At 37.6% G+C, this 22305-nt stretch overlaps 1 protein-coding gene across 1 annotated transcript; it reads left to right on the forward strand.

The window, feature by feature from the left end:
- Positions 1–18549: 18549 nt before the first annotated feature.
- On the forward strand, positions 18550–20637 carry LOC113297887. The gene is made up of 2 exons (XM_026546458.1): positions 18550–19199; positions 19522–20637. Exons 1-2 carry the CDS (start codon positions 19006–19008, stop codon positions 19871–19873), a joined length of 546 nt encoding a protein of 181 aa, XP_026402243.1. The 5' UTR covers positions 18550–19005; the 3' UTR covers positions 19874–20637.
- The last annotated feature ends 1668 nt before the right edge of the window (positions 20638–22305 follow it).

The following is a 22305-nucleotide window of genomic DNA, read 5'->3' on the forward strand; positions in this document are numbered from 1 at the left end:
CCACCAACTAGTTCGTGCATGTAAAGGCTCACTAGATGGAGGAGCAAAGGATATGTCGATAATCATGGTTCTAGACTTTTCGGTATCTGGAGCAACTCCGACCATAGTATCGGCATCAACAATGATATATGGAGGAACTCCGTCCATGGTCTCAACATCAACAACGTCTCAGGAGAAAAATCGTCATGACAGAGCTTCATCAACTAACCATTCTCTGAAGTGTTACACATAAAGAGGACTTTTCAAAACACTAATGATTCATATAAATTTGTGTAGACATGAAAACATGTTCAAATGAAAGTCTTACCAAAGCTTGCACGACGGGTGGGCACAAGCCAAAGTCTTCTACAAGATATTCTCATCACCTTTACAAATGAGATACAACACACTTCGGGGCATGGGTTTACAAAAACGTACCAATGCATAAGGAATGGGATGATGCTTCCTCAATGAAAGATTTTCCTATATGTCTCTTCTACAACATACCAAAAGGTAACATCAATTGGACTTGCGAGCAAAAATATATGGCTTCCACACTCATGTTTATGGAATCTGAAAATTTGCACGGGATTACGAGTTATGAATGTGCGTGCGTCATTGACTGCCCTAGACATCTTTAAAATTGAAGGATTCTTTTTGCATATGATTCCTCAGTCTCTTAACTTCAAAATTTGGGGTCAAGCACCGAATTCCAACGTCGTATGAAGTTCCTACAGCTTCGAAAGCATACAACATGCAAGCAACAAGTCTTAGACGAGATTCATAAACTCCAAAGTTGATCGGTGTCCACCAGGTGTCTCCACTAAGTCCTTCATCAAGGTACCTCCAACTTTGACCACCTAGGTCTTTACATCAATTTTTCTACCTGGGTCCTCTATCTAGATCTTGCCAGAACAAGGGAAAACGAAAAGGAGAGATTTAATAAAATACTGGGGACTGACGGTCCATTGATCATGGCGATCAGTTTCACAGTCCAAGACCCGTGGAACCGGACTCGTCTGTGCTATTTTTTTTTGGTAAGTCAAAAATTTGTATTAATAGAAAAAATTCGTCAAAAATTCGTCTGTGCTAATCATTCATCATAAAAGGAATGATACCACCGAGACATGCGACCATGGTCATTACATCATCCCCTCTTGAGAGCAACCTCGGTTATGGTCCCGTGACCAGGATTTCAGAAGTGATGTTTCTACGACTGACAGAAGCAAAAAATGGTACTACAAGTACCAGGCTCGTGTATCAACCAAGGGGTTCAGATTTCAAAATAATCAATAACATTGAAATCCTTCATCAAGCGTTCAAGATACAAGCAAATGGTCTAAAGACACAACATGGGCGTTTTACAACAAGCTCATCTGGGACGATTTTACACTGTCCTTCACAAATAATCAATCTGGGAGCAATTAGTGAATAATCTAGGTATGGATCATATACCATTCTCTTCGCATGGATGTCCTCTACAACATATCCAAAATTCACACAAATTGGATGAACGAGCAAAAAGATGTGGTCGAAACATCAAACTACATGATAGCTGAAGTTCCTGAAGACTTCCTAGAAGTTTACATTTTCATTAATTTCGACCACTAAACATGCTCAAAACTCAAAAACCTTCTGTGTTAAATCCAGGAAATTACCTTGGCATCAAAAAGTTGGGGTAGATCATCAAAAACGAACATCGTATGAAGATTTTACAGCATTTTCAATGAATATCTAACTTCTGAATTTTCTGATGACGAATTATGACGAAATTCTTCATTCATCCACATCTGAATCAGGAGCTACACCATCAATGCAAGGCTGAACTTCATCTTCAGCCGATAATATCACTTGCAAGTCGGCGGTGCTTCTGCTGATGAGATATGAGCTTTTCATCTTCAACTCTTTTCTTCCATGATATTTCATCACGTCTCTGCTTTTCTTCCGCATCTGCTAAGACCAAGAAAACATGTATCTTAGCACGAATCACTCTCAGATGATCAAGACACATACCATGTATCAGCTTTCCAGCATCCGTGAAAGGTTTATTCACTTTGGCATGAACATCTGCAAAAGTCTTCATTGTTGACTTGATATTTCTGGAGCGTTCCCCGGAAGAGCCAGAAGGGTGGTTGTAACTGGAAGTCACCATTATCTGAGGAGAAATACATGGAGTCATGGATATACTAATAACAAACACGCAACAAAAATGGTAACACTCCAACTTTTACCTGTTTACAATTTCACTAACAGTAGTGAACTTAGACACAAAAGTTTTAAGAACTTGCCCGTTTCTTCAAACCTGCAAAGACGGGCAAAGTCCATTATTCAAAAATCATAAATTGATTTTCATAAAACCGTGAACAACCCACGTAAATTTTTACTGTGTAATTGTCTACTTTCAACAGTTGTTCAATATCAAAACATTGATTCTACAAAAAATATATTTTAACGTGAAACTCACGTAAATTTGAAAAAAATATGTATATATATATATATATATATATATTTGCTCCCTCGCGCGAGCATACGTCTTTGAAATAAGAGTATATTTTCAAAAATTTGTGAAAGCTCATATATCGAAAATAAAAAATTTCATGAAAGTTCATAGACAAAAATTTTATTACTAACAGACGCACGTCTATTCAAAAAAAAAAAACTTTTCTCTCGTACGAGCATCCACCTTTGAAACGAGAATTTATTCCATTTTGTGAAATCTCACATATTTAAAAAGATAAATTTTTGGTTTTCGTGAAAGCTCATAGATAAATTTTTATCATCAAACACAGGTCTACTTAAAAAAAAAAACTCTCTTATGCTAGGGATCATTGTTTGTTTCTTAAACTAACGGACGAACGAGCGTCTGTTCCTAAAACAAGGATTTCCTTTTTTGGCCCCGGCCCATAAACGCTAAACCGACCAAAATTGCCTGATCATCCAAATCAGCAGTGCTTCATCTCTCCGTGCTCACGGGATGACACTCTATCATACTGCCAGAGTCCTTACCTGGGCATTTGCTCGTACATGACATCATTGGAGCAAATCGGGGATTCTGGAAATGCCTTTGTACGACTAAGTTCAGCTACTTATCTCGTCTACTGGAAAATCACCATTTAGTGCTTACTGCGGAACATGACTGTCCCTCACTAAGCAGGGGACTTAATGTTGATGGTTGATTTTTGGCAAGGGATAAGATCGTAAAATCATGATACTGCATGTTTCTGACCCGACTTCAGGAATGTATGTGCGGTTCATATTTTGTGATCCGTGAACCATTTCACGATCTCTGACTGAGCGAACATTCCTCTCAGAGATATGATGAATATTGATGAGTGCTAAAAAGTGCATATTTTTATATATTTTTCTTGGCATTTAACTCATCTTTTGTGCATTAATTCTACATTTTATCCCATATTCTGTATTTTCATTGTTTTCAAGAATAAATATTTTTATTAATTAATTTTGCACTTTTAGGTAATAAATAAAGTTTGGATGAATTGCGGAGCGAAAAGAGCAGAAAAGTGGTGGAAGCCGAGAGGAATCACGCAAGGAAGCCGCGAAGAATGTTGTGCGCAATACCAAAAGGCTAGCAATAAGCTTAACAAGGAAGAAATTGTTCTTAAAGAAGAAATGGGCTCAGAATTATCCCAAGCCCAACTTATCTCCCAAGCAAAATCTCAAACCCAAAGCCCATTCTCCTGTAGCCGTCAGATTGGATTCACAGATGCATCCAACGGTCGCTTCATCGATGTGCATCAGATTTCGATACGTCAGACTCACACTACAGCACCTAACTCCATCTTGAGACGACAGTTTCGTTGTATCAGGCATCCAACGGTCGCTCAAGACCTGCTTCCATCTTGTCGTTAGATCCATTTCAGAAGTGACAATCCAACGCTCATCTTCGTTGTTCATCAAAATTTTCTGCACCCGCTCAACACCACAATACCTAACCCTACCCAAAACAGAACCAAACGCACCCCAAACTAATTCCCATCGAGTTTCCTTCTTCTCCATCTCTTCTCCCTCACCCCCGATGCAGAACCCATTTCCACCACCTGCTCCGCCACCAACTCTCTGCCACTACCACAACCACCACTAACTCCACTTACCACCAACCCTAAGTCCATCATCACCTCTATGTCTCTCAACTAGCCTTTTCAATTTCACTCGCCCCAAACCCTAGCCGTTTGTGTGTGAAATTGGAGAGAATAGTTGGTAGGCATCAATGGACAAATTGAAGGCATGGGAAGACACAAAAGACGCAATAGAAGAATGGGTCGACGTTATTGAGTGTTTTCAGAAAGTAGGTATGACTTAATTTTGATTTCTTTGAAACCCTAATTCTGATATTTTGGGGATTCTAGGGTTAGACGTGTGCAACTATAAATTGAGACCTTGGGTTGTTGTAGAAGTTATGCCTGGACTAGCCAGAGCACCACCAAGAGGCCTAGAATAGCCAGGACCTCAACTGTTAATTTTGTTTTCAATATCAGTTCATTTTAAATTTCAGTTGTTCAATTCATCATGTTCTAGTTTAATTTCTAAGGGGGAGATGAAATCATGATGCTTCTACTAATTCAATCCAAGCTAGATATTGTGCTTGTTGTGCTGAAATGTTTAGGATAGTCTTAATCAAAGAACATCCTTTAGGTTGTTAAAACACCTAAGTGGCTTCTCTGCGGGTAGTTGCAGTGAGAGAGCCCCAACTATCACAAGGTTTAGAATTATCTTAGTGCCTTTAGCCTCCTTTCTAACCCAACCCTTTGATGAGCAGCAGGCATAGAACCTCCACTGCCATCTAGTTAGTCAGAAAGCCTAGAAGCTGACTGATAAATAACAAGGGACAAGAGCAGTATTGAACTGAGATTGCCTTAGCATAGGTAAAATGGTGGATTTTAAGCCTTAGTACCCTGCCACTGTTACCTTTACTTTCTGTCACTATTTCAGTCACATACCAAAACAGCTCAGTTGTGTTTCAACACAACACAAAAATCATTATCTGTCACTTTGTCACATAGAATCAGTTAGTAAAGACCATTAGAAGCATCAACTTACACCCACCTTGTCCCTGAGGATCGACCTGTGCTTGCCCTGTGTTACATTGTGACACTGTGCACTTGCAGTTATAGTTGTAGGCATCTTTCCAAGCCTACCAAGTTTTTGGCGCCGTTGCCAGGGACTCGGTAGCGGTGCCATTATTGTTTTCTTTTTCTTTACTTTACCCTGTACATATTTTGTTTAGTTTTTTCTTTTCAGTCATTGCTAGTGTAACTTAGTGTAACTTACTTTTGTATCTTTAGCTGTAATTTTTGATTTTTAGTTTCTGCACTTTGTGACTTAGTGTAACTTCTGCCATTTGCATATTAGTATCACCTGCCATATCACATAGTTTTCATAGTTTAATTTATTTTGTAGCATACTATTGCAACTGTGTAGTTCTGCATCATTTGCATAATACTTGTATATATGTGTTAGCTGTACTTTTAGTTGTAGTTTTAGCTCTTCAGTCAATTGCATCATTGTTTTATCTCACATTTAGTTTAAGTCACCTGCATCATAAGTCCTGTGAGTATCTTTAGCATATCTGTTAATTTTTCTTGTGTTTTCTTTCATCTTGCATCTCATGCTGTAGATTTTAGTGAAGCCAATGTCCTATAACACATTGTTTTCTTAGTAGTGTTAAAAGTTGTGAAGCCATTGTTCTCTTACTGTCTTGACTGCCATCCTGTAGTTGTATCTTATAGTAGCTGCATCTTAGACATACTTTTTAAGCTGCATCAATTCATACATCTTGTCCTGTTTTTTTAATTGTAGTGTAACTGAAGTTCATATCCATCATTTCCCTTTTTCTGTTCTAGTAGTTGTAAGTATTTTGTTGTGTGTCTTGTTTTGCTAGGTCACTTCTCTTTTGCACTTTATCCATAACTGCATATTGTGTCAACCCCTTTGTCAGTCCAAATAACTCATTGCCATGCAGTAAATTACTCTTAGTTGCTTACTGGTATCAATATTGTTTGAAACTGTCTCAATTCCAAATTTTTGAGAACTCATTCTCTTCTTTGAGTCACCAGGTACCTGTGTTGCTGCTGCTATTGCTGCTGTGCTCCTGTTGCTGCTGCCAGCCTCTGCTGCTGCCAAGACTGCTGCTGTGCTGCTGCATGTTGCTGCTGCTGAGTGCTGTGTAGCCCTGCTGTTGCTGGTGCTACTGTGCTGCTGAGGAGAAAATCACAAGCCCAACTGGGCCTGCTGAAGTTGCTGCCAAGCTTAACAAGTTGAGCCAAGCCCAACTGGGCCTGAACAAAGACAAAAGCTTAGGATGATCCAAAGCCCAACTGGGCTTTTGCAACCAAACTGAGCAGCTGGGCTGTGCTTAAGCAAGTAAGCCTAAACCCATTAAGAGAACCCAACCTGTGGGCTTCCATTTTTAATTTGTGGGCTTGTAATAATTTTTTCCATTTTTCTGTTGGGTTTGTAATTAATTTCTTGTGGGCTTGTTTGTTTAATTTCTTGTGGGCTTGTGGTGTTAGATTGATTTGGGCCTGTAGTTTTAAATTAGAAAAACTGAACTTTTGAAAGCCCAACTGGGCCTCAGACCAAACAAGCAACAGTTGGGCTATTTCAAAAGCTACATTGGGCTTCAGTTTGCATACACATTGTGGGCTTAGTTCACCTTCCCTTGGCAAAGCAATTTCCCCACCAATGTGGGCTTGCTCCCACTAAAACCAAAATTTTTGCTCCCAATTAAAAACCAAATTTTTCTACCTCTTTAAAACCAAAATTTTCCCATAAAAAACCAAATAGTGGGCTTTGTGTCTTTTCAATATGGGCCAACCTCGTGCTCTCCATGAATACATGTATCCCACAATAAAAATTCCATTATCATGTATTGTCTTACCTCAAACCAATAACCCTTTTAAAATAAATGCAAGCATGATACAAATACTTCCTATATTTCGAGGGTTCGATTCTGAGAATCCCTATACTCATGTAAGAGAGTTTGAACAAATTTGTCGGACTATGCAACCTGATCATATGTCCGAAGACTCTCTGAAATTGCGTTTGTTTACATTTTCTCTAAAGGAAAGGGCCAAAACATGGTTTTACGGTTTGAGACCACAATCAATCAACACTTGGGACCAACTCACAGATCTATTTTTCAAAAAATTCTTTCCACATCATAGGACCATCGCTATTCGTCAAAGTATCAATTGTTTTGTCCAATTGGATGAGGAAACTGTTTTTCACTATTTTGAACGTTTTAATGATTTGTTGAGCGAATGTCCGCACCATGGATTTGAGAAGTGGAGACTTGTCGTCATCCTCTATGAGGGACTAGACTTTAAATCTCGAACCATGGTTGAGTCTATGTGTAATGGTAAATTTATTGATAAATCTGTGGATGATGCATGGAAATTTTTAGCTGAAATTGCAGAGAAAACCCATCAATGGGAATCTGTTAGGGAAACAGGGACAACGCCACATGGTATGAGTCACCCCCATGAGTTAGAGTCTTATTCTTGTGATAGCTCCGACCTTAGGATTGAAAATTATCCTAGATTGCAAAATCCCTATCATGATGATGATGATGATTATGATGTTATGTTAGAAGAACATGTCTATACTGAAAATGTTATGGAACCTTTGGGTTCAAATACATTAGGCTTCTCTGCCTCGACCTTCATGAATGATGTTTCTTCTAGTATTCCATATACATGTGATGTTGATACTGATTTTGAGCATGTGCATCTGTCCTATGAAGATGACTTAGGTAATATAGAATCTTCTGTTGACACTAATATGCATGAAAATATAATTGTTGTGTCTGATTCTCTACCTGGGTCACGTTGTGATGTTTCCACTGATTTGCCGATGCATGAGAATAATTCTTCTGATGATGTTGATGATTATGATTTGTGTGAGCATGGTGAGCATGTTGTGACACTTGTAGAAGACTTAGGAGATGTTGATGTGATTAATAATGATGTGTCTATCGTCCTACATAAGTCACAATCTGATAGCCTTGCATCCTACCTAGATTTGGTTTGTAACAATATTTTCAAACCAATTTTCATGAGAATACCTAATCTAGGCCTGGAACTGTGTGCCTCTCAAGTCCTCTTGGACTATTTTGCATCTAAATACGATACTTTCGAGGAGCCACAGTTAGGATATGCATGTTTGCCCGTCCCTAGCAAAGTTCATTTCGAGCTAGACCTTGTGCATGATGAACCCCCAAAACTGCGAGATTTTGTATCCAAAATTTTATCTGTTGAAACATCCAGGTTTGGGGGTAGCTCATTTTGTTTCACAGCTTCACTCGCATGCCTATGATATTATTATTGTGTGAAGCTGTTGAAATGTCTACATTTCGTCTTTTGGGTTGATCCTCAACTCTTTAGACTGTATGTATATAGTGAATTGTTTGTATATAATCCGGTAGGTAATGTTTAGTGGAATCATATGTTTCTTGTATATATTGTGTTAACCCAATGTGAATTCAGTTGAGTTACTGTTGGGTTTTGCCTTGAATAATGGAGTTCAAAACTTGCTTTCGCCAATATCCGGTAATCTCTTTCCTTTTTCTACACTTAGCATCGTTCTCATGGTATGTGTTATAATCATGTTTATCTTTTGAAACATTGAGGACAATGTTTAGTTTAGGTTTGGGGGTGAAAAGTAGATACTTTGATAACATGCTATAATCGAAAAATAGAACTCATTCTTTTTGGAAAAAAAAAAATGAAAAAATCAAAATAAAAAATTGAAAAATTGAAAAAAAAACATAAAAATGGAGCTCATTTACCTTGAAATGTTGACTCTTGTGCATGTATGTAAACATAAGGATTCTTAGTCTAGATATTTAGGCACCCTGATTCTAGCACAATTCACATGTGATAAGAAACTTGCACACGCACAATCTACCAATACATGTATAGCCTCGATCTTCAAGGTGTTTGATTGGAAGTTAGATTGCCAATCACTTTAGAATACTGAATGAGACTTGACTAGCTTGTTCTTTGGTTGGCTGGGATAGAAGTGGAGGATACGTTAAGAAAAGCAACCATAGAATTTGACCGGATGCATTCGATAAGGGTCACCTCTTGCTAAGAGTCATGTAATTATGTTTTTCTTTTTTGTTCATGTATCAAAAGTGTCACTATGTTGTAAAGATCAAAGTTATTTCTTCAAAAAAAAAAATAAAAAAAATCAGAAAAATCAGAAAAATTCAGAAAAATCAAAAAAAATAAAAATAAAAATAAAAATAAATAAATAAAAAAATCAATCTAGTATTTATTTATTCCATGTTTTTTCATGTTAAAGACAATATTCTCTCTTGTTCCAAAAATAAAAGAGAGTAATCAATGTAAATAAGAGTCATGTAAAGAGTTATCTTTTTGTTGTAAATAGTCTTGTAATAAGCAAGGAGGGTGCAGCCATCGATGTATAACGCGGGTAAACTGAAATATCACCAACTCATTGGGTGAACATTCACAATTCTCGTAAAGCCGGACAGCTAGCTTGGCTTAGAATTCGGTTCTTAGCCTAAAAACTATCTCTTGGTGATTAGTAGTCATAACTTCAGGTCATTCTAGAAACATGTGTAGATACACTTTACACTCTTGTCACGTGTCTTTAGTTGTTATCAGTGCTAGGATTGTGCCTTAGATAGCTAGATTGACATCTCCATTTTGCTGTGAGCTTCTACTGTCTTGCACATGTCACATTTGATGGAATCTGAGCTTATATTTTGTCCTAGAACTTTGTAGGTACGTTCTAAGAAAACCTTCACGAGACTTCACTCGTCCACTAGGGACACTTAGTGGTTTAAAAGGCTTAGTGCATACGCTAAATGCATTCGAGAGACCCGCGACAGTGGTATAGGTAGGATTTCCTTAGTTTTGTTTTACTTGAGGACAAGTAAAATTCAGGTTTGGGGGTATTTGATGAGTGCTAAAAAGTGCATATTTTTATATATTTTTCTTGGCATTTAACTCATCTTTTGTGCATTAATTCTACATTTTATCCCATATTCTGTATTTTCATTGTTTTCAAGAATAAATATTTTTATTAATTAATTTTGCAATTTTAGGTAATAAATAAAGTTTGGATGAATTGCGGAGCGAAAAGAGCAGAAAAGTGGTGGAAGCCGAGAGGAATCACGCAAGGAAGCCGCGAAGAATGTTGTGCGCAATACCAAAAGGCTAGCAATGGGCTTAACAAGGAAGAAATTGTTCTTAAAGAAGAAATGGGCTCAGAATTGTCCCAAGCCCAACTTATCTCCCAAGCAAAATCTCAAACCCAAAGCCCATTCTCCTGTAGCGTCAGATTGGATTCACAGATGCATCCAACGGTCGCTTCATCGATGTGCATCAGATTTCGATACGTCAGACTCACACTACAGCACCTAACTCCATCTTGAGCCGACAGTTTCGTTGTATAAGGCATCCAACGGTCGCTCAAGACCTGCTTCCATCTTGTCGTTAGATCCATTTCAGAAGTGACAATCCAACGCTCATCTTCGTTGTTCATCAAAATTTTCTGCACCCGCTCAACACCACAATACCTAACCCTACCCAAAATAGAACCAAACGCACCCCAACCTAATTCCCATCGAGTTTCCTTCTTCTCCATCTCTTCTCCCTCACCCCCGATGCAGAACCCATTTCCACCACCTGCTCCGCCACCAACTCTCTGCCACTACCACAACCACCACTAACTCCACTTACCACCAACCCTAAGTCCATCATCACCTCTATGTCTCTCAACTAGCCTTTTCAATTTCACTCGCCCCAAACCTTAGCCGTTTGTGTGTGAAATTGGAGAGAATAGTTGGTAGGCATCAATGGACAAATTGAAGGCATGGGAAGACACAAAAGACGCAATAGAAGAATGGGTCGACGTTATTGAGTGTTTTCAGAAAGTAGGTATGACTTAATTTTGATTTCTTTGAAACCCTAATTCTGATATTTTGGGGATTCTAGGGTTAGACGTGTGCAACTATAAATTGAGACCTTGGGTTGTTGTAGAAGTTATGCCTGGACTAGCCAGAGCACCACCAAGAGGCCTAGAATAGCCAGGACCTCAACTGTTAATTTTGTTTTCAATATCAGTTCATTTTAAATTTCAGTTGTTCAATTCATCATGTTCTAGTTTAATTGCTAAGGGGGAGATGAAATCATGATGCTTCTGCTAATTCAATCCAAGCTAGATATTGTGCTTGTTGTGCTGAAATGTTTAGGATAGTCTTAATCAAAGAACATCCTTTAGGTTGTTAAAACACCTAAGTGGCTTCTCTGCGGGTAGTTGCAGTGTGAGAGCCCCAACTATCACAAGGTTTAGAATTATCTTAGTGCCTTTAGCCTCCTTTATAACCCAACCCTTTGATGAGCAGCAGGCATAGAACCTCCACTGCTATCTAGTTAGTCAGAAAGCCTAGAAGCTGACTGATAACTAACAAGGGACAAGAGCAGTATTGAACTGAGATTGCCTTAGCATAGGTAAAATGGTGGATTTGAAGCCTTAGTACCCTGCCACTGTTACCTTTACTTTCTGTCACTATTTCAGTCACATACCAAAACAGCTCAGTTGTGTTTCAACACAACACAAAAATCATTATCTGTCACTTTGTCACATAGAATCAGTTAGTAAAGACCATTAGAAGCATCAACTTACACCCACCTTGTCCCTGAGGATCGACCTGTGCTTGCCCTGTGTTACATTGTGACACTGTGCACTTGCAGTTATAGTTGTAGGCATTTTTCCAAGCCTACCAAATATGTTTCTCGAAAGATCTCCCAGCTGAGCGTTCGATGCTTCACACATTTCATCATCACCTCTACATAGAATCAAAATGATTGGGAGGCTCCTAGACATAATGTTAGTTAGAGAGCTTAACGCCTTCAGGACGTCACGCCGCTCGTTGTTCCCTGACTACGTAGAGAGACCGTGTATATAATCTCTTAATGATTGGGTGGTTCCTAGACATAATGTTTGTTAGAGAGCTTAACGCCTTCAGGACGTCAGGCTGCTCGTTGTTCCCTGACTATACACCCCGCATAACGAATATGATGCTTCAATTATCTCATATCTCGATTCTGCAAATAGATTAATTCTAGCGTGTCATTCATCAACTGAATTCCTAGAACATAATCTATTATATCTCATTACTCCGTTCCATAGCTGATCCTCAGTTGGTTCCCGTGGATTAGTAATAGATACTTAACTCATTTTACTACTCCGTTTCATGAATCATTCTCAGCTGAATTTCATGAATTATTAATAAAAATATCCAAGTAAGTTTTATTACTCCATTTTATGACTGATTCTCAGCTGAATTTCTTGGATTAGTAATAAATATTCAACAATCGGGCGTCTGAGCTATCACCGAGTAAACCCCGAGAAAATAATGCACGAACGAGCACCCGAACGCACGAACGTGCATTCAAAAAATACGGACGAACGAGGAACTTATGAAGGAAAATAATATTAAATAAAATAAACAAGAGGCGTGGGACCGGGCCCACCGGCCAGCCGGTCGTGCCGCCGTGCACGGTCTCCCTCTTCCGTTATTTTATTTTAATTTATTATTTCCCTCATCTTATGAAGACTCCTTCATTTGAGCAAACTCCCTCGTTTGAGCGAAACTCTTAGTTTCTCCATACTTTCATCAAACAAAAATAAGGAAAGGTTTCACGGGACCGAGCCACCTAGCCGGACGGCCATTCCCTATCCGTGGCCGGTCCCACACCTTACAATCCCTTATTTTCTCATATTATTATTTCCTTCATCTCATGGAACTCCATCGTTTGAGCGAAAACCCTAGTTTTTCAATATTTTCTCAACTATTGCTCAAACCATGAAAAAACCAAAAAGTCACATGGTCACATGACCGTCTAGGCTTCTCACGTCAAAAATTAAAATATTATTATTTTAATATTCTTAAAATATCGGTCGCATGAGCAAAGTTTTACTTGCTCATTCGATCAAAATTGAGAGTTTCAGTCAAGATCAAACTCTTCTGAAAATCCAAAATATTGCTCAAACGTGCACCGAAAATTACCAAAACTCTCAGGAGTGAAACACGGGAAGTATGGTGACACGGTCATGCCACTTTGACCGACTAAGGTCGGCCCTTAGGCTTGCAAGGAGCCGGTCCCACACTCTTTCATAATTTTGACCTAATTATCTCTCAACTGTTCATATTGGTTCCAAACTCTCCCAAACCAACTTGGTACTCCTTCAATCGACCGTTAATTGGTCCCACGACCTGCGAAGGCCGGTCCCATGACCCCTTGGACGGTCCCTCATCTCTCCATAACTAGGTTTTACCACCTAACGCTCACACGAGCACTATTTTAATAAATGATTAGATCAACATTTGATCATCCTTTCACCAACTGGTCAACAAAGGACTTTGGTGCATGCTCACTCGAGCATTTGGGCGCTACATGGTCGACTATCATCCCGTGTAGCCGGTCCCTCCTTCACTCAGTGACTTACTTTCAGTAAATCATTAATTGATCAGCAATTGATCAAAATTTGGGTTTCGAACAAATATTCTTCAAATCATAATTCTGAGCAAGTTCAAACACTAATAATTTTATGTTGATGCAGCAATCAATATCTATATTAATTATACAATATTCAATCCAGCTACCAATATTTTAATTAATATTTTATTTGGTCATGTTACCAAGAATTCACCAAATGAGCAAATACTTTCTCAGATGCTCGAATATTGATTCAACTATCAATATTCAGTAATTCACCGAACGAGCGATATTTGCTCATACTCGAATATTGATTGAACTATCAATATTAGTAATTTATCGAATGAGCAATACATGCTCAGATGCTCGAATATTGATTCAACTATCAATATTCACTAATTTATCGAATGAGCAATACTTGCTCCGATGCTCGAATATTGATCCAACTATCAATATTCAACAATTCATCATACGAGCAATATTTACCCAGAATATCAATATTCATTATGTTGATTCAACTATCAACATAATTCATTCGAGAACTATACATCCTATCATACATGTTCAATTCATGAATCCTAGAGCATTTAGCAATAATGTCGACTAAAAAATACTTAGACTCATCGTCTAATCAAGTCAACGACTGACTGATCAAATACACGTCTGCTTTGCAGACTCCACGTTCGTGAGACATCAATCACATCACATGGGGTATATTAATTAGGGTTTTGGTCTGGCGGCATACGACATGTGTGTTCATCCACAATGAGAAATGTGAGTAAGTTGTGCAAGCAGTTGAGGGAGTTATCAAAGTAGTGGGTGGACAATCAACCAAGTTTCCGCACGACCTGGAACTGGTTAAACCATGATTTCCCACTTTCCCACTTTTTCACTCGAGCAACTATTACACTTACTGGAGATCAATGTGTCTACTATTCTGGCAATACAAATAAGTCTCTGAATCCACGTTTGAACAATAGAAGAATTATGACCCGAGCAATCACTCTCAAGAATTCAATCAATCAACCAGAACTTATTCGAACTCAATATTTCACAGAAAACTTGCAGAAACCTTAAACACATTCACAATCCTTGATCATCATTGATCTCACACACTTTTCAGCTTCCCTCCTATAGATCAACCCTCTTCCCTCTTTGTGACCGAATTAACTCTGGAACGACCATTGTCTTGGTTTAGGCCGGAGTCCTACATATTGATCTCTCTAACTCAAAGCACTCCCATGAAGTGCATATGTTTGAGGATATGCAGTTTGCTCGGTGGAGGAGCCTCCGTCCACACGGTTGTCTCTCCATTCCCTAATATCCAACAAATCGTTTTCCCATCTACAACATGTATGATGAAAATCATTGGAAATACCATGTGTACTCACAATATATGTTATACCAAACCCTAGTTATCCTTCTCGAACACAAGAATAAATTCTCACAAGAAGTTTCCTAGTACATAGACAAAAAAAAATCAAAAAAAAAATCAAAAAAAAAAATCAAAACTCACATGTACTCAACGACATGAGATTTGAGAGAGCCAAGATCATCAGTCGCTTTTCCAACTCTGTTTTAAGAAGCTCGAGATCCTTTTTAGATGTAGATAATTTGATCGAAAACAACTCCAAAGTCTCTCATAAGATTTCCAGCCAAATCGCTGGACATCTGAACCAATTTTTTCCCTGCATGTTCTTGAGAAAAGTAACAGGATTATTGTAAAACTCAATAATTCCTTTGGTGGCGCCCTCTTCCATTTTCTTGTTATCCTCCTTTGTGTTGTTTGACATCCCAGAAGTATTCATAACTTATGATAATTCACGATTTATACCATCATATGTATATAATCAGAGGTAGGCGTACCTCAAGTATATATATCTTACACAGTTTTCGGGTCACAAAAACTGGAGGAAGAGAGATCATTTTCTATAATCTTCCAAAGTAGATTAACTCATTACTTACACGGGTTTAGATCGATCATGGGACCCACACAGTTACAGGTTCGTGAGTTCATGGAGTTTGCGACCCAATTTATTTTCAAGACAAGCCGTGTAGACTCTTAGCTCAATAAATGGGGATTTAGAGCACAAGAGGTAGACTTTTGATGTGATTACATCAAGGACAAACTCTATGATACTATTGAGAACCATGTTTTTGCACAAGATTAAATTTACACGAAACAAGATACATTAAGTGTCAAGATGAAAACGATTTTCTTTATTGAACAAGTTGTGCATCCTCCTTTGGATTGTTACAGAAGGAAACACTATATGCCTTAATCAAGTATGTTATGATAAGCATCCAACAAATTTGCATCATGAACAACAATATTTTTTTGTATAATCTCTTATTAGTACATGTTGTATCTTTAATGCAGTTTTTCTCAAATGAATTACTGAAGGATATAAAAGTAGAATTTTTAACTGTATACAACCTTTTTCTTGTCCTTCTAATGTCTCGTCTCATTCGGTTAATCTGCGTTCTGAGATCAGAAATCTTATGATCAATTATTACCTGAAGGTTCGTAACTGTGTAGTTATGAGTATCTGAGAAAGCTTTCTTCGAATTGAAGTTATCTTTCTTTTTCCCACACAAATTGAGAGTTGCAACACAATTAATAATTTGGTGCATGGACTTTTGTAAAACGAAAATCCTATCTCCCTCGATTACTGATAACAATCTTTTGAGAAACTTTTTTCATGAAAACAAGGTTCCTTACTAGACGGTTTTCTTTTAGATTTATTCATGCATGGTTTCATATCCTTCATGTTCACATTAGAAATATTTTTTCTGAGATCTAAGGGATCATATTTACTTTTCCTTTGTGTACTGGATTTATTTTTAAAGGTACTTGAACCCGTTTTTAAGATATGCTGAGATACGTGAGGATTTGTGCTTTCTAGAGAATTTTCTAGAGAGCACACTGAAAACGCGGGGGTATAACAACCACACCCAATATTTCATTCGACAATCATGCACTAACCTCCAATATAATTCAAAGAGCACCAACTTCTAAGTGAGGTTCAATCAAGAAATATATCAAAGAGCTTTATGATAGGTGTTGTAAACACCTTGATATTTATCTATTGTTTATGCTTTCTTTTCTACTTTTCTTGTAAATTATGTATCTTATTTTTTCTTTTGAGTATATTAGGTGCAATGGAGTCATTATGAGTAAAAGAATGAGAAAACGTCCATTTGGAGCGTAAAGGCCAAAAAGGTCAATTCACAGGTGATCTATACTTGGAGTCGGCTAGGTTGCGCAAGAAAGAGGTGATGAAAGAACTGTTAGTTTCCTAAAACTGATAGTTAAGCAAGAAAGAATAGGATGTCAGTTGTCTGGAACTGATAGGCCAAATATCACTTCGGTGGCCCTTATCCTAATGTACAGGGTACCAATACCAATTCCAATTCCTACACAAACCTAAAATTCAGAGAAGATGTAATTTTTTTCATCATTTCCTTCTTTGCCTGAAATTGAGAGAAAGTGTGGCGGCTCCATTGCTTTTCATGGAGAGGAATTAAAGCAAACCTTGATTTGAAAGACTATATAAGGGAGAACTCTAGCAACTAGAAAACCTAATCCCGACACTTTCATGTGTCCTAGTTGCGACTAGAGTGATTCTCCTTTAACCTAGGTTTTTCCATAACCATTATAGGTTAACGACTTGAAGACTTCATTTGGGATTCGTGAAGCCAGATCCAACTATTTTTCTCTGTAGTTGCGTATTTTGATCTTGATCTATCGTATTGAGTACTATCTTCTATTAGATTTTCTCGAGATTTATCTCTGATAGGTAAGATATAAAAAGTAATCACACATCTCTTCTTCTCATTCTTTGTGATTCTGCAATAACTTCTTCTACTACCATATAGTTAATTTGTTGTGAGGTGGTTAATATTCTAGGCTTCTCTTCCGGAGTATAAGACAGGATCATCAATTGGTTCCTGTTCACCTTGATTTATCAAAAGACGAAACAAAAACTTTGTAGGTACTTCTGTGGGAGACAGATTTATCTATTAGAATAGACTTATCTGTGGGAGACAGATTTGTTTATAAGTCTTCGACTTTGGGTCGTAGCAACTCTTAGTTGTGGGTGAAATAAGCTAAGGGAATCAAGTGCGCAGAATCCGACATGGTTCTATAGGCGTAAGGAACTCGACTGTACCTTAATCAGTGTGAGACTTGGTTAGGGATAAACTACATTCGAGTCTGAAGTTAACTTGTAGTAGGCTAGTGTTTGTAGCGGATTAATACAGTGTGGTGTTCAAATCTGGACAGGTCCCGTGGTTTTTCTGCATTTGCGGTTTCCTCGTTAACAAAATATCTAGTGTCTGTGTTATTTCTTTTCCGCATTATATTTGTTTATATAATTGAGATATCACAGGTTGTTCATAGTTCAATCAATTGGTAAATCCGACCTTGATTGTTGGATACGAATTGATCGACACTTGAGCTTTGGTCTTTGGTACCGTCCAAGCTATTTCTCATTTTGATCGGGCTCAAAGATTTCTATCTGTTCGATTGCAGATTGTATTGAGAAATTGAGATTAAGCTCTTTGATATATCTCTTGATTTAGATGGCTTTTAAGTTAGTGCTCTCGGAATTATATTGGATTTAGTCCATATAAATTGTTGAACGAATTAGTGGGTGTGGTTGTTATACCCTCGCTTTTTCAATTGGTATCAGAGCAGTCAAACACGCTAAGACCTCGTAAGTCTGTGTTTGTAGCAATCTGACTCTATAGGCAGAAGTCTTATCTCAAACAACGGATCACCAGTTCAGAAACGTTCTGACTTGGTTCAAAGACGTGTTTCTCCTGAGGAATCTCTCACTTCTTCTCCATTGACTGAAACTGTCTATCACTAGAAAACACTCCTAGAAGAACAGTTAAATGATGTTTCAGATGATGGAAAAAATGTTGATGAGGAAGTCTCGCAATACATCAAGCTTTTTGACCATCTCATAAAGAAAAAGAAGTCAACATCTTGTTTGACTGAGTTTCCGACTCCTCTCTGTCAAGAAAACAAGAAAATGAGAAAACTCTTTAAGGGTTACGATTTTGGATATAATCTCCTACAATCCCTTCTTAAAGATCGAGGAGAAGATGTGCGCTCAAAGAATTCTGAATGGAAAAAGAAAAACATGAGGAAAGAGAAAGAACGACTCTCTCTCTAGGCGATTTCTATGCGATTTTTTTAGGGTTTTTCAATTTTTTTCACGATGCAGAAAAATCAACCTTTATTTCTTGTTAGTGCTAATGGGAAGAATTAAGATTCAAATGCTACAACTAATGAGGCTAAAGCAGGGTCTTTTGTTGATTTGGTTAAGGGCAAAAAACCATATATGTTAACAGATTCGGATTTCACATCTCTTCCTGATGCTACTATTTTTTGTGATGAACTGACATTGGATTTACCTCTTGATTTAACACAAGAGGGGCGGGATATGTTTCAATTTAGTCTTATTGGGAGACTAAATTTCAGAGGATTATAACTTAATGAAGTTCAGAGAATTTTAGAGGAGCAATGGAAACTTGGAAATGGGTGCAAGTTGGTTCCAATGACAAGGGGTTTTTCATCATCAAGCTAGCTAATGCTGAAGATAAGGAAAGAGTATGGCATGGAGATTCATGGGTAGTTCAGAAACAAACTCTTAGGGTTCTCAATTTTTCCACAGTTTTGATCCAGAACGTCAAAGTACATCTCATGCTTCTGTTTGGGTGAGTTTTCCCGGCTTATACATTGAACTGTGGACTAAAAAAATTCTATTATCTATTGTAAGAGTTCTTGGTATGCCAATTTCCATTGATCAGAAAACTTTAGATCATGATGTAGGTAATTATGCAACTGTTCTTATTGATATTGATTTTTCCAAATTGATTCCAAAACGAATTAGGATCAAAGCTAATGGAAAAGAATTCTGGCAGTATGTTAAAATACAAGATTTGGAAACCATTAAATTTTGTAGCCACTCCAAGCATATGGGACACAAATTTGAAAATTGTCTTGCAGCTCGTAAGATTTTGGGTAGTAAATTGGCAGGGACTATTCTGAGGAGACTGGGAATGTTCAAGCTACCCAAATAAATGAGCGTAGTACTGTTGATGCACTTAGGAGTGAAAATAAGCATGCTAAATATGATTGGAAAGAAGTGCGAGGTAGAAAGAAAAATGGGCAGGGTGCTGTTAATTCAGTGAATGCCGCTGCAAGTGTAGCTTCTATGGATCAGTTTAACAAGGAAAAGCATGTTGCAGGTGTGGTGGGTGATGTTTCAACACCTTTGGTGAATGATTTGTTCAGGTCTGAACCAATTTGCTTTACAAATTTTTTTCAAGTGCTTACTGCTGAACTTGGTATTAGAGAGGAGGATGGGAAAGTTAATATTAATGTGTAAACTGATGAGGAATCTGATGTTCAGTATGTTGGCAACCCTGAATTAGAGGTTGTTTCTATGGCAACTGAAGTCAAAAATTCAAAAGATTGGGGTTCCATTTTGGATGCTAAAACTGATAGTAGAGATACAGGTATAGTTCACTCTGTAGGGGTTGATAAACAGTTGGCGTTGGAACTGGCTGAAGCTGAAGCAAAATATAATTTGGCCTTGGATGAATTGGAAAAAAAATAAGAAAGCCCTAGCCGACAGTATGCCTGAGGAAGACAAAACAGATTTGGAACAAGGTGAATATTCTGATGATTCAGAATTTTATAACGTGGAGTCAGATATAAATCAGGATATAGGTGAAGATATCCAGGCCAGAATGAGAGCACATGAAGCTAAACAGGTTTTGGCTGGGGCGTAAGAATCAACAAGAAAATTGCCGGGATTTGGAGACCTCTCATGCGCTGAAAAATTTGGGTACCAAGGCCCAACAGAGATCACCTAAGACCAATTATAGGTCTTCTATTCTCAAGAGGTGGAGTCCTATTCTCAAGATACAGTTATGAAGATCACTCCTAAGAAGAAAAAAACGAAAATAAACAATTTTGTCTTTTTTTTTATTTATTATTTTGTTGTGATTTAAGGGTTCTTCAACTCTTATGTGTTTTTGAGTTTTCATTTTTCACCCCTTTGGTTTATGGGGGTGGGGGGCGTGCCCCCATTTGTAGTTCTTGTAGTTACGTTTTTTTTTTGCTGCAATAAACCATTTGGACTTAGCAAAAAAAATATCAAAGAATTCTGAATGTGAAAATCTTCGTCAAAATCTTTTTGTGTTGAAAGTAGAACTTGCAAAATATGAAGAAAGATGTAGCTCTCAACAAAGTTGTTTTAATGAAAGAGAAACTGTTTTTCTCTCTCGAGAAAAACAATTGGAGGATGACCTAACTGCTGCTCACAATAAGGTCAAATTGATGGAAAAAAACATGAAAAAGTTTAACTTTAGCTCAAAAAAATTGTCCACTATGCTGGGAGCTTGCAAAAAACATCGTGATACACGAGGTTTGGGTTATGAAGGAATAAACGCTTCAAGTAGTAGTATGATTGGTATTGTTGGTTCTAATAGCAATCTCCAGCAGAAAAATCTCACTGATGGCAAAAGTGAAAAATTACCTTCAGCAACAGATGTTTCAAAGAACAAGGGTAGTCAACCTCCAAAGACAACTCATATGAGAACAGTTAATAGCATTCCATTCAGTTGTGACAAATTGCGGAAACAAGGGTCACCTTAAAAGGAGATATCGTTTTCGTTTGCGGAATGAAAAACTTCATAACATTCTTATCTGGATGTATAAGGAAGTAATCAAACCTGTTTCTCATATTACTGGTTTTAAAAGTCCAAGTTTTAGACAAGGAAAGTGATGTGATGAGACAATTCTTGCTTGTAAGGATAAAACGAAACCTATTTCCAATTGTAAAAGAAATAACGTTATAAGGACAAATGACTTTTTTGATGGTCCAATGGGTAGAAAGGTATTTCTACGAAAAAAATACTTTAAACTCTGCCTCCATAGCTGAAGAAAGTTTTGGATCAAAAGTGTAAACCGTTCCTGAATACATTATCAATAATCGTGTTTCGGAACTCAAGACCAGTATAAATAGACTCAAGCGTAGCATTAAGAAGGCAAGGAAGGCAGCAGCATCAGGTATCTCTTGTCCTCCTTTTATTGATTCTGTTGAGACTAACTCTATTGACTTCTCTGATGTTTTTCATGAAAGAAAAGGAGAGAGTGTCAACACCCTTGATGAGAAAAATGCTCATCATATTACAATTTGACTGCTTACAGTTTTGCGTCCTCTTTGAGACCGGGTGAGGATGAACACGATTCTCAAGAAGATACCTTCTTCTTGACAAAGTGGTCTTTGTTGTATTTGTTTTCTTTTAAAAATAATGATAATCTTACTGTTGAGCTTTGCTCTGGTTAATTATTACACTTGATAAAGCAAATGATCAATAACTCTTGAAGTAATACTCCTTGTTGCTTGCTCTGAGAAGCTTCTTTTTGGTCTTTTCTTTAAGACAGTTGATTTGTTGTTTTTCAACAAAAAAAAATTAAAAAAAATAAAAAAAAAATTAAAACATATTATGCTCTAAATTGATTTAAGCTAAGATATTCTGTCAAAAGTTAAAAACTTGTTTTGATGATCTATCAAAACAAGTTTTCAATATAGGATCCATTGTTTCCTTTGTTCTGATTTTTCATGACCAGGAACTATTCGTGCACCAGGTTCATGACCGAACATATGGTTCCAACTGTTAGAGCACTGCTCGGTCAGACTCGCAAGCGTTGCTATCTCAAGCTTGTTTGTCAAGTTTATTTGCCAAAACTATAAGTCTTGATTTTTAGTCTAATTATAGCTAAGTCTCGGATTAGGATAGTAAATGTAGT

This window comes from Papaver somniferum, chromosome 7 (genome assembly GCF_003573695.1).
Source record: "Papaver somniferum cultivar HN1 chromosome 7, ASM357369v1, whole genome shotgun sequence".
In the NCBI taxonomy this organism is placed as follows: Eukaryota; Viridiplantae; Streptophyta; class Magnoliopsida; order Ranunculales; family Papaveraceae; genus Papaver; species Papaver somniferum.

Bases quoted from the DNA above. Each gene is read 5' to 3' on its own strand.
- LOC113297887 (XM_026546458.1), top strand. From the start codon at position 19,006: ATGGAAACTTGGAAATGGGTGCAAGTTGGTTCCAATGACAAGGGGTTT. The intron at 19,200-19,521 runs GTGAGTTTTCCC...GTAAATTGGCAG, and splicing joins CATCTCATGCTTCTGTTTGG to GGACTATTCTGAGGAGACTG.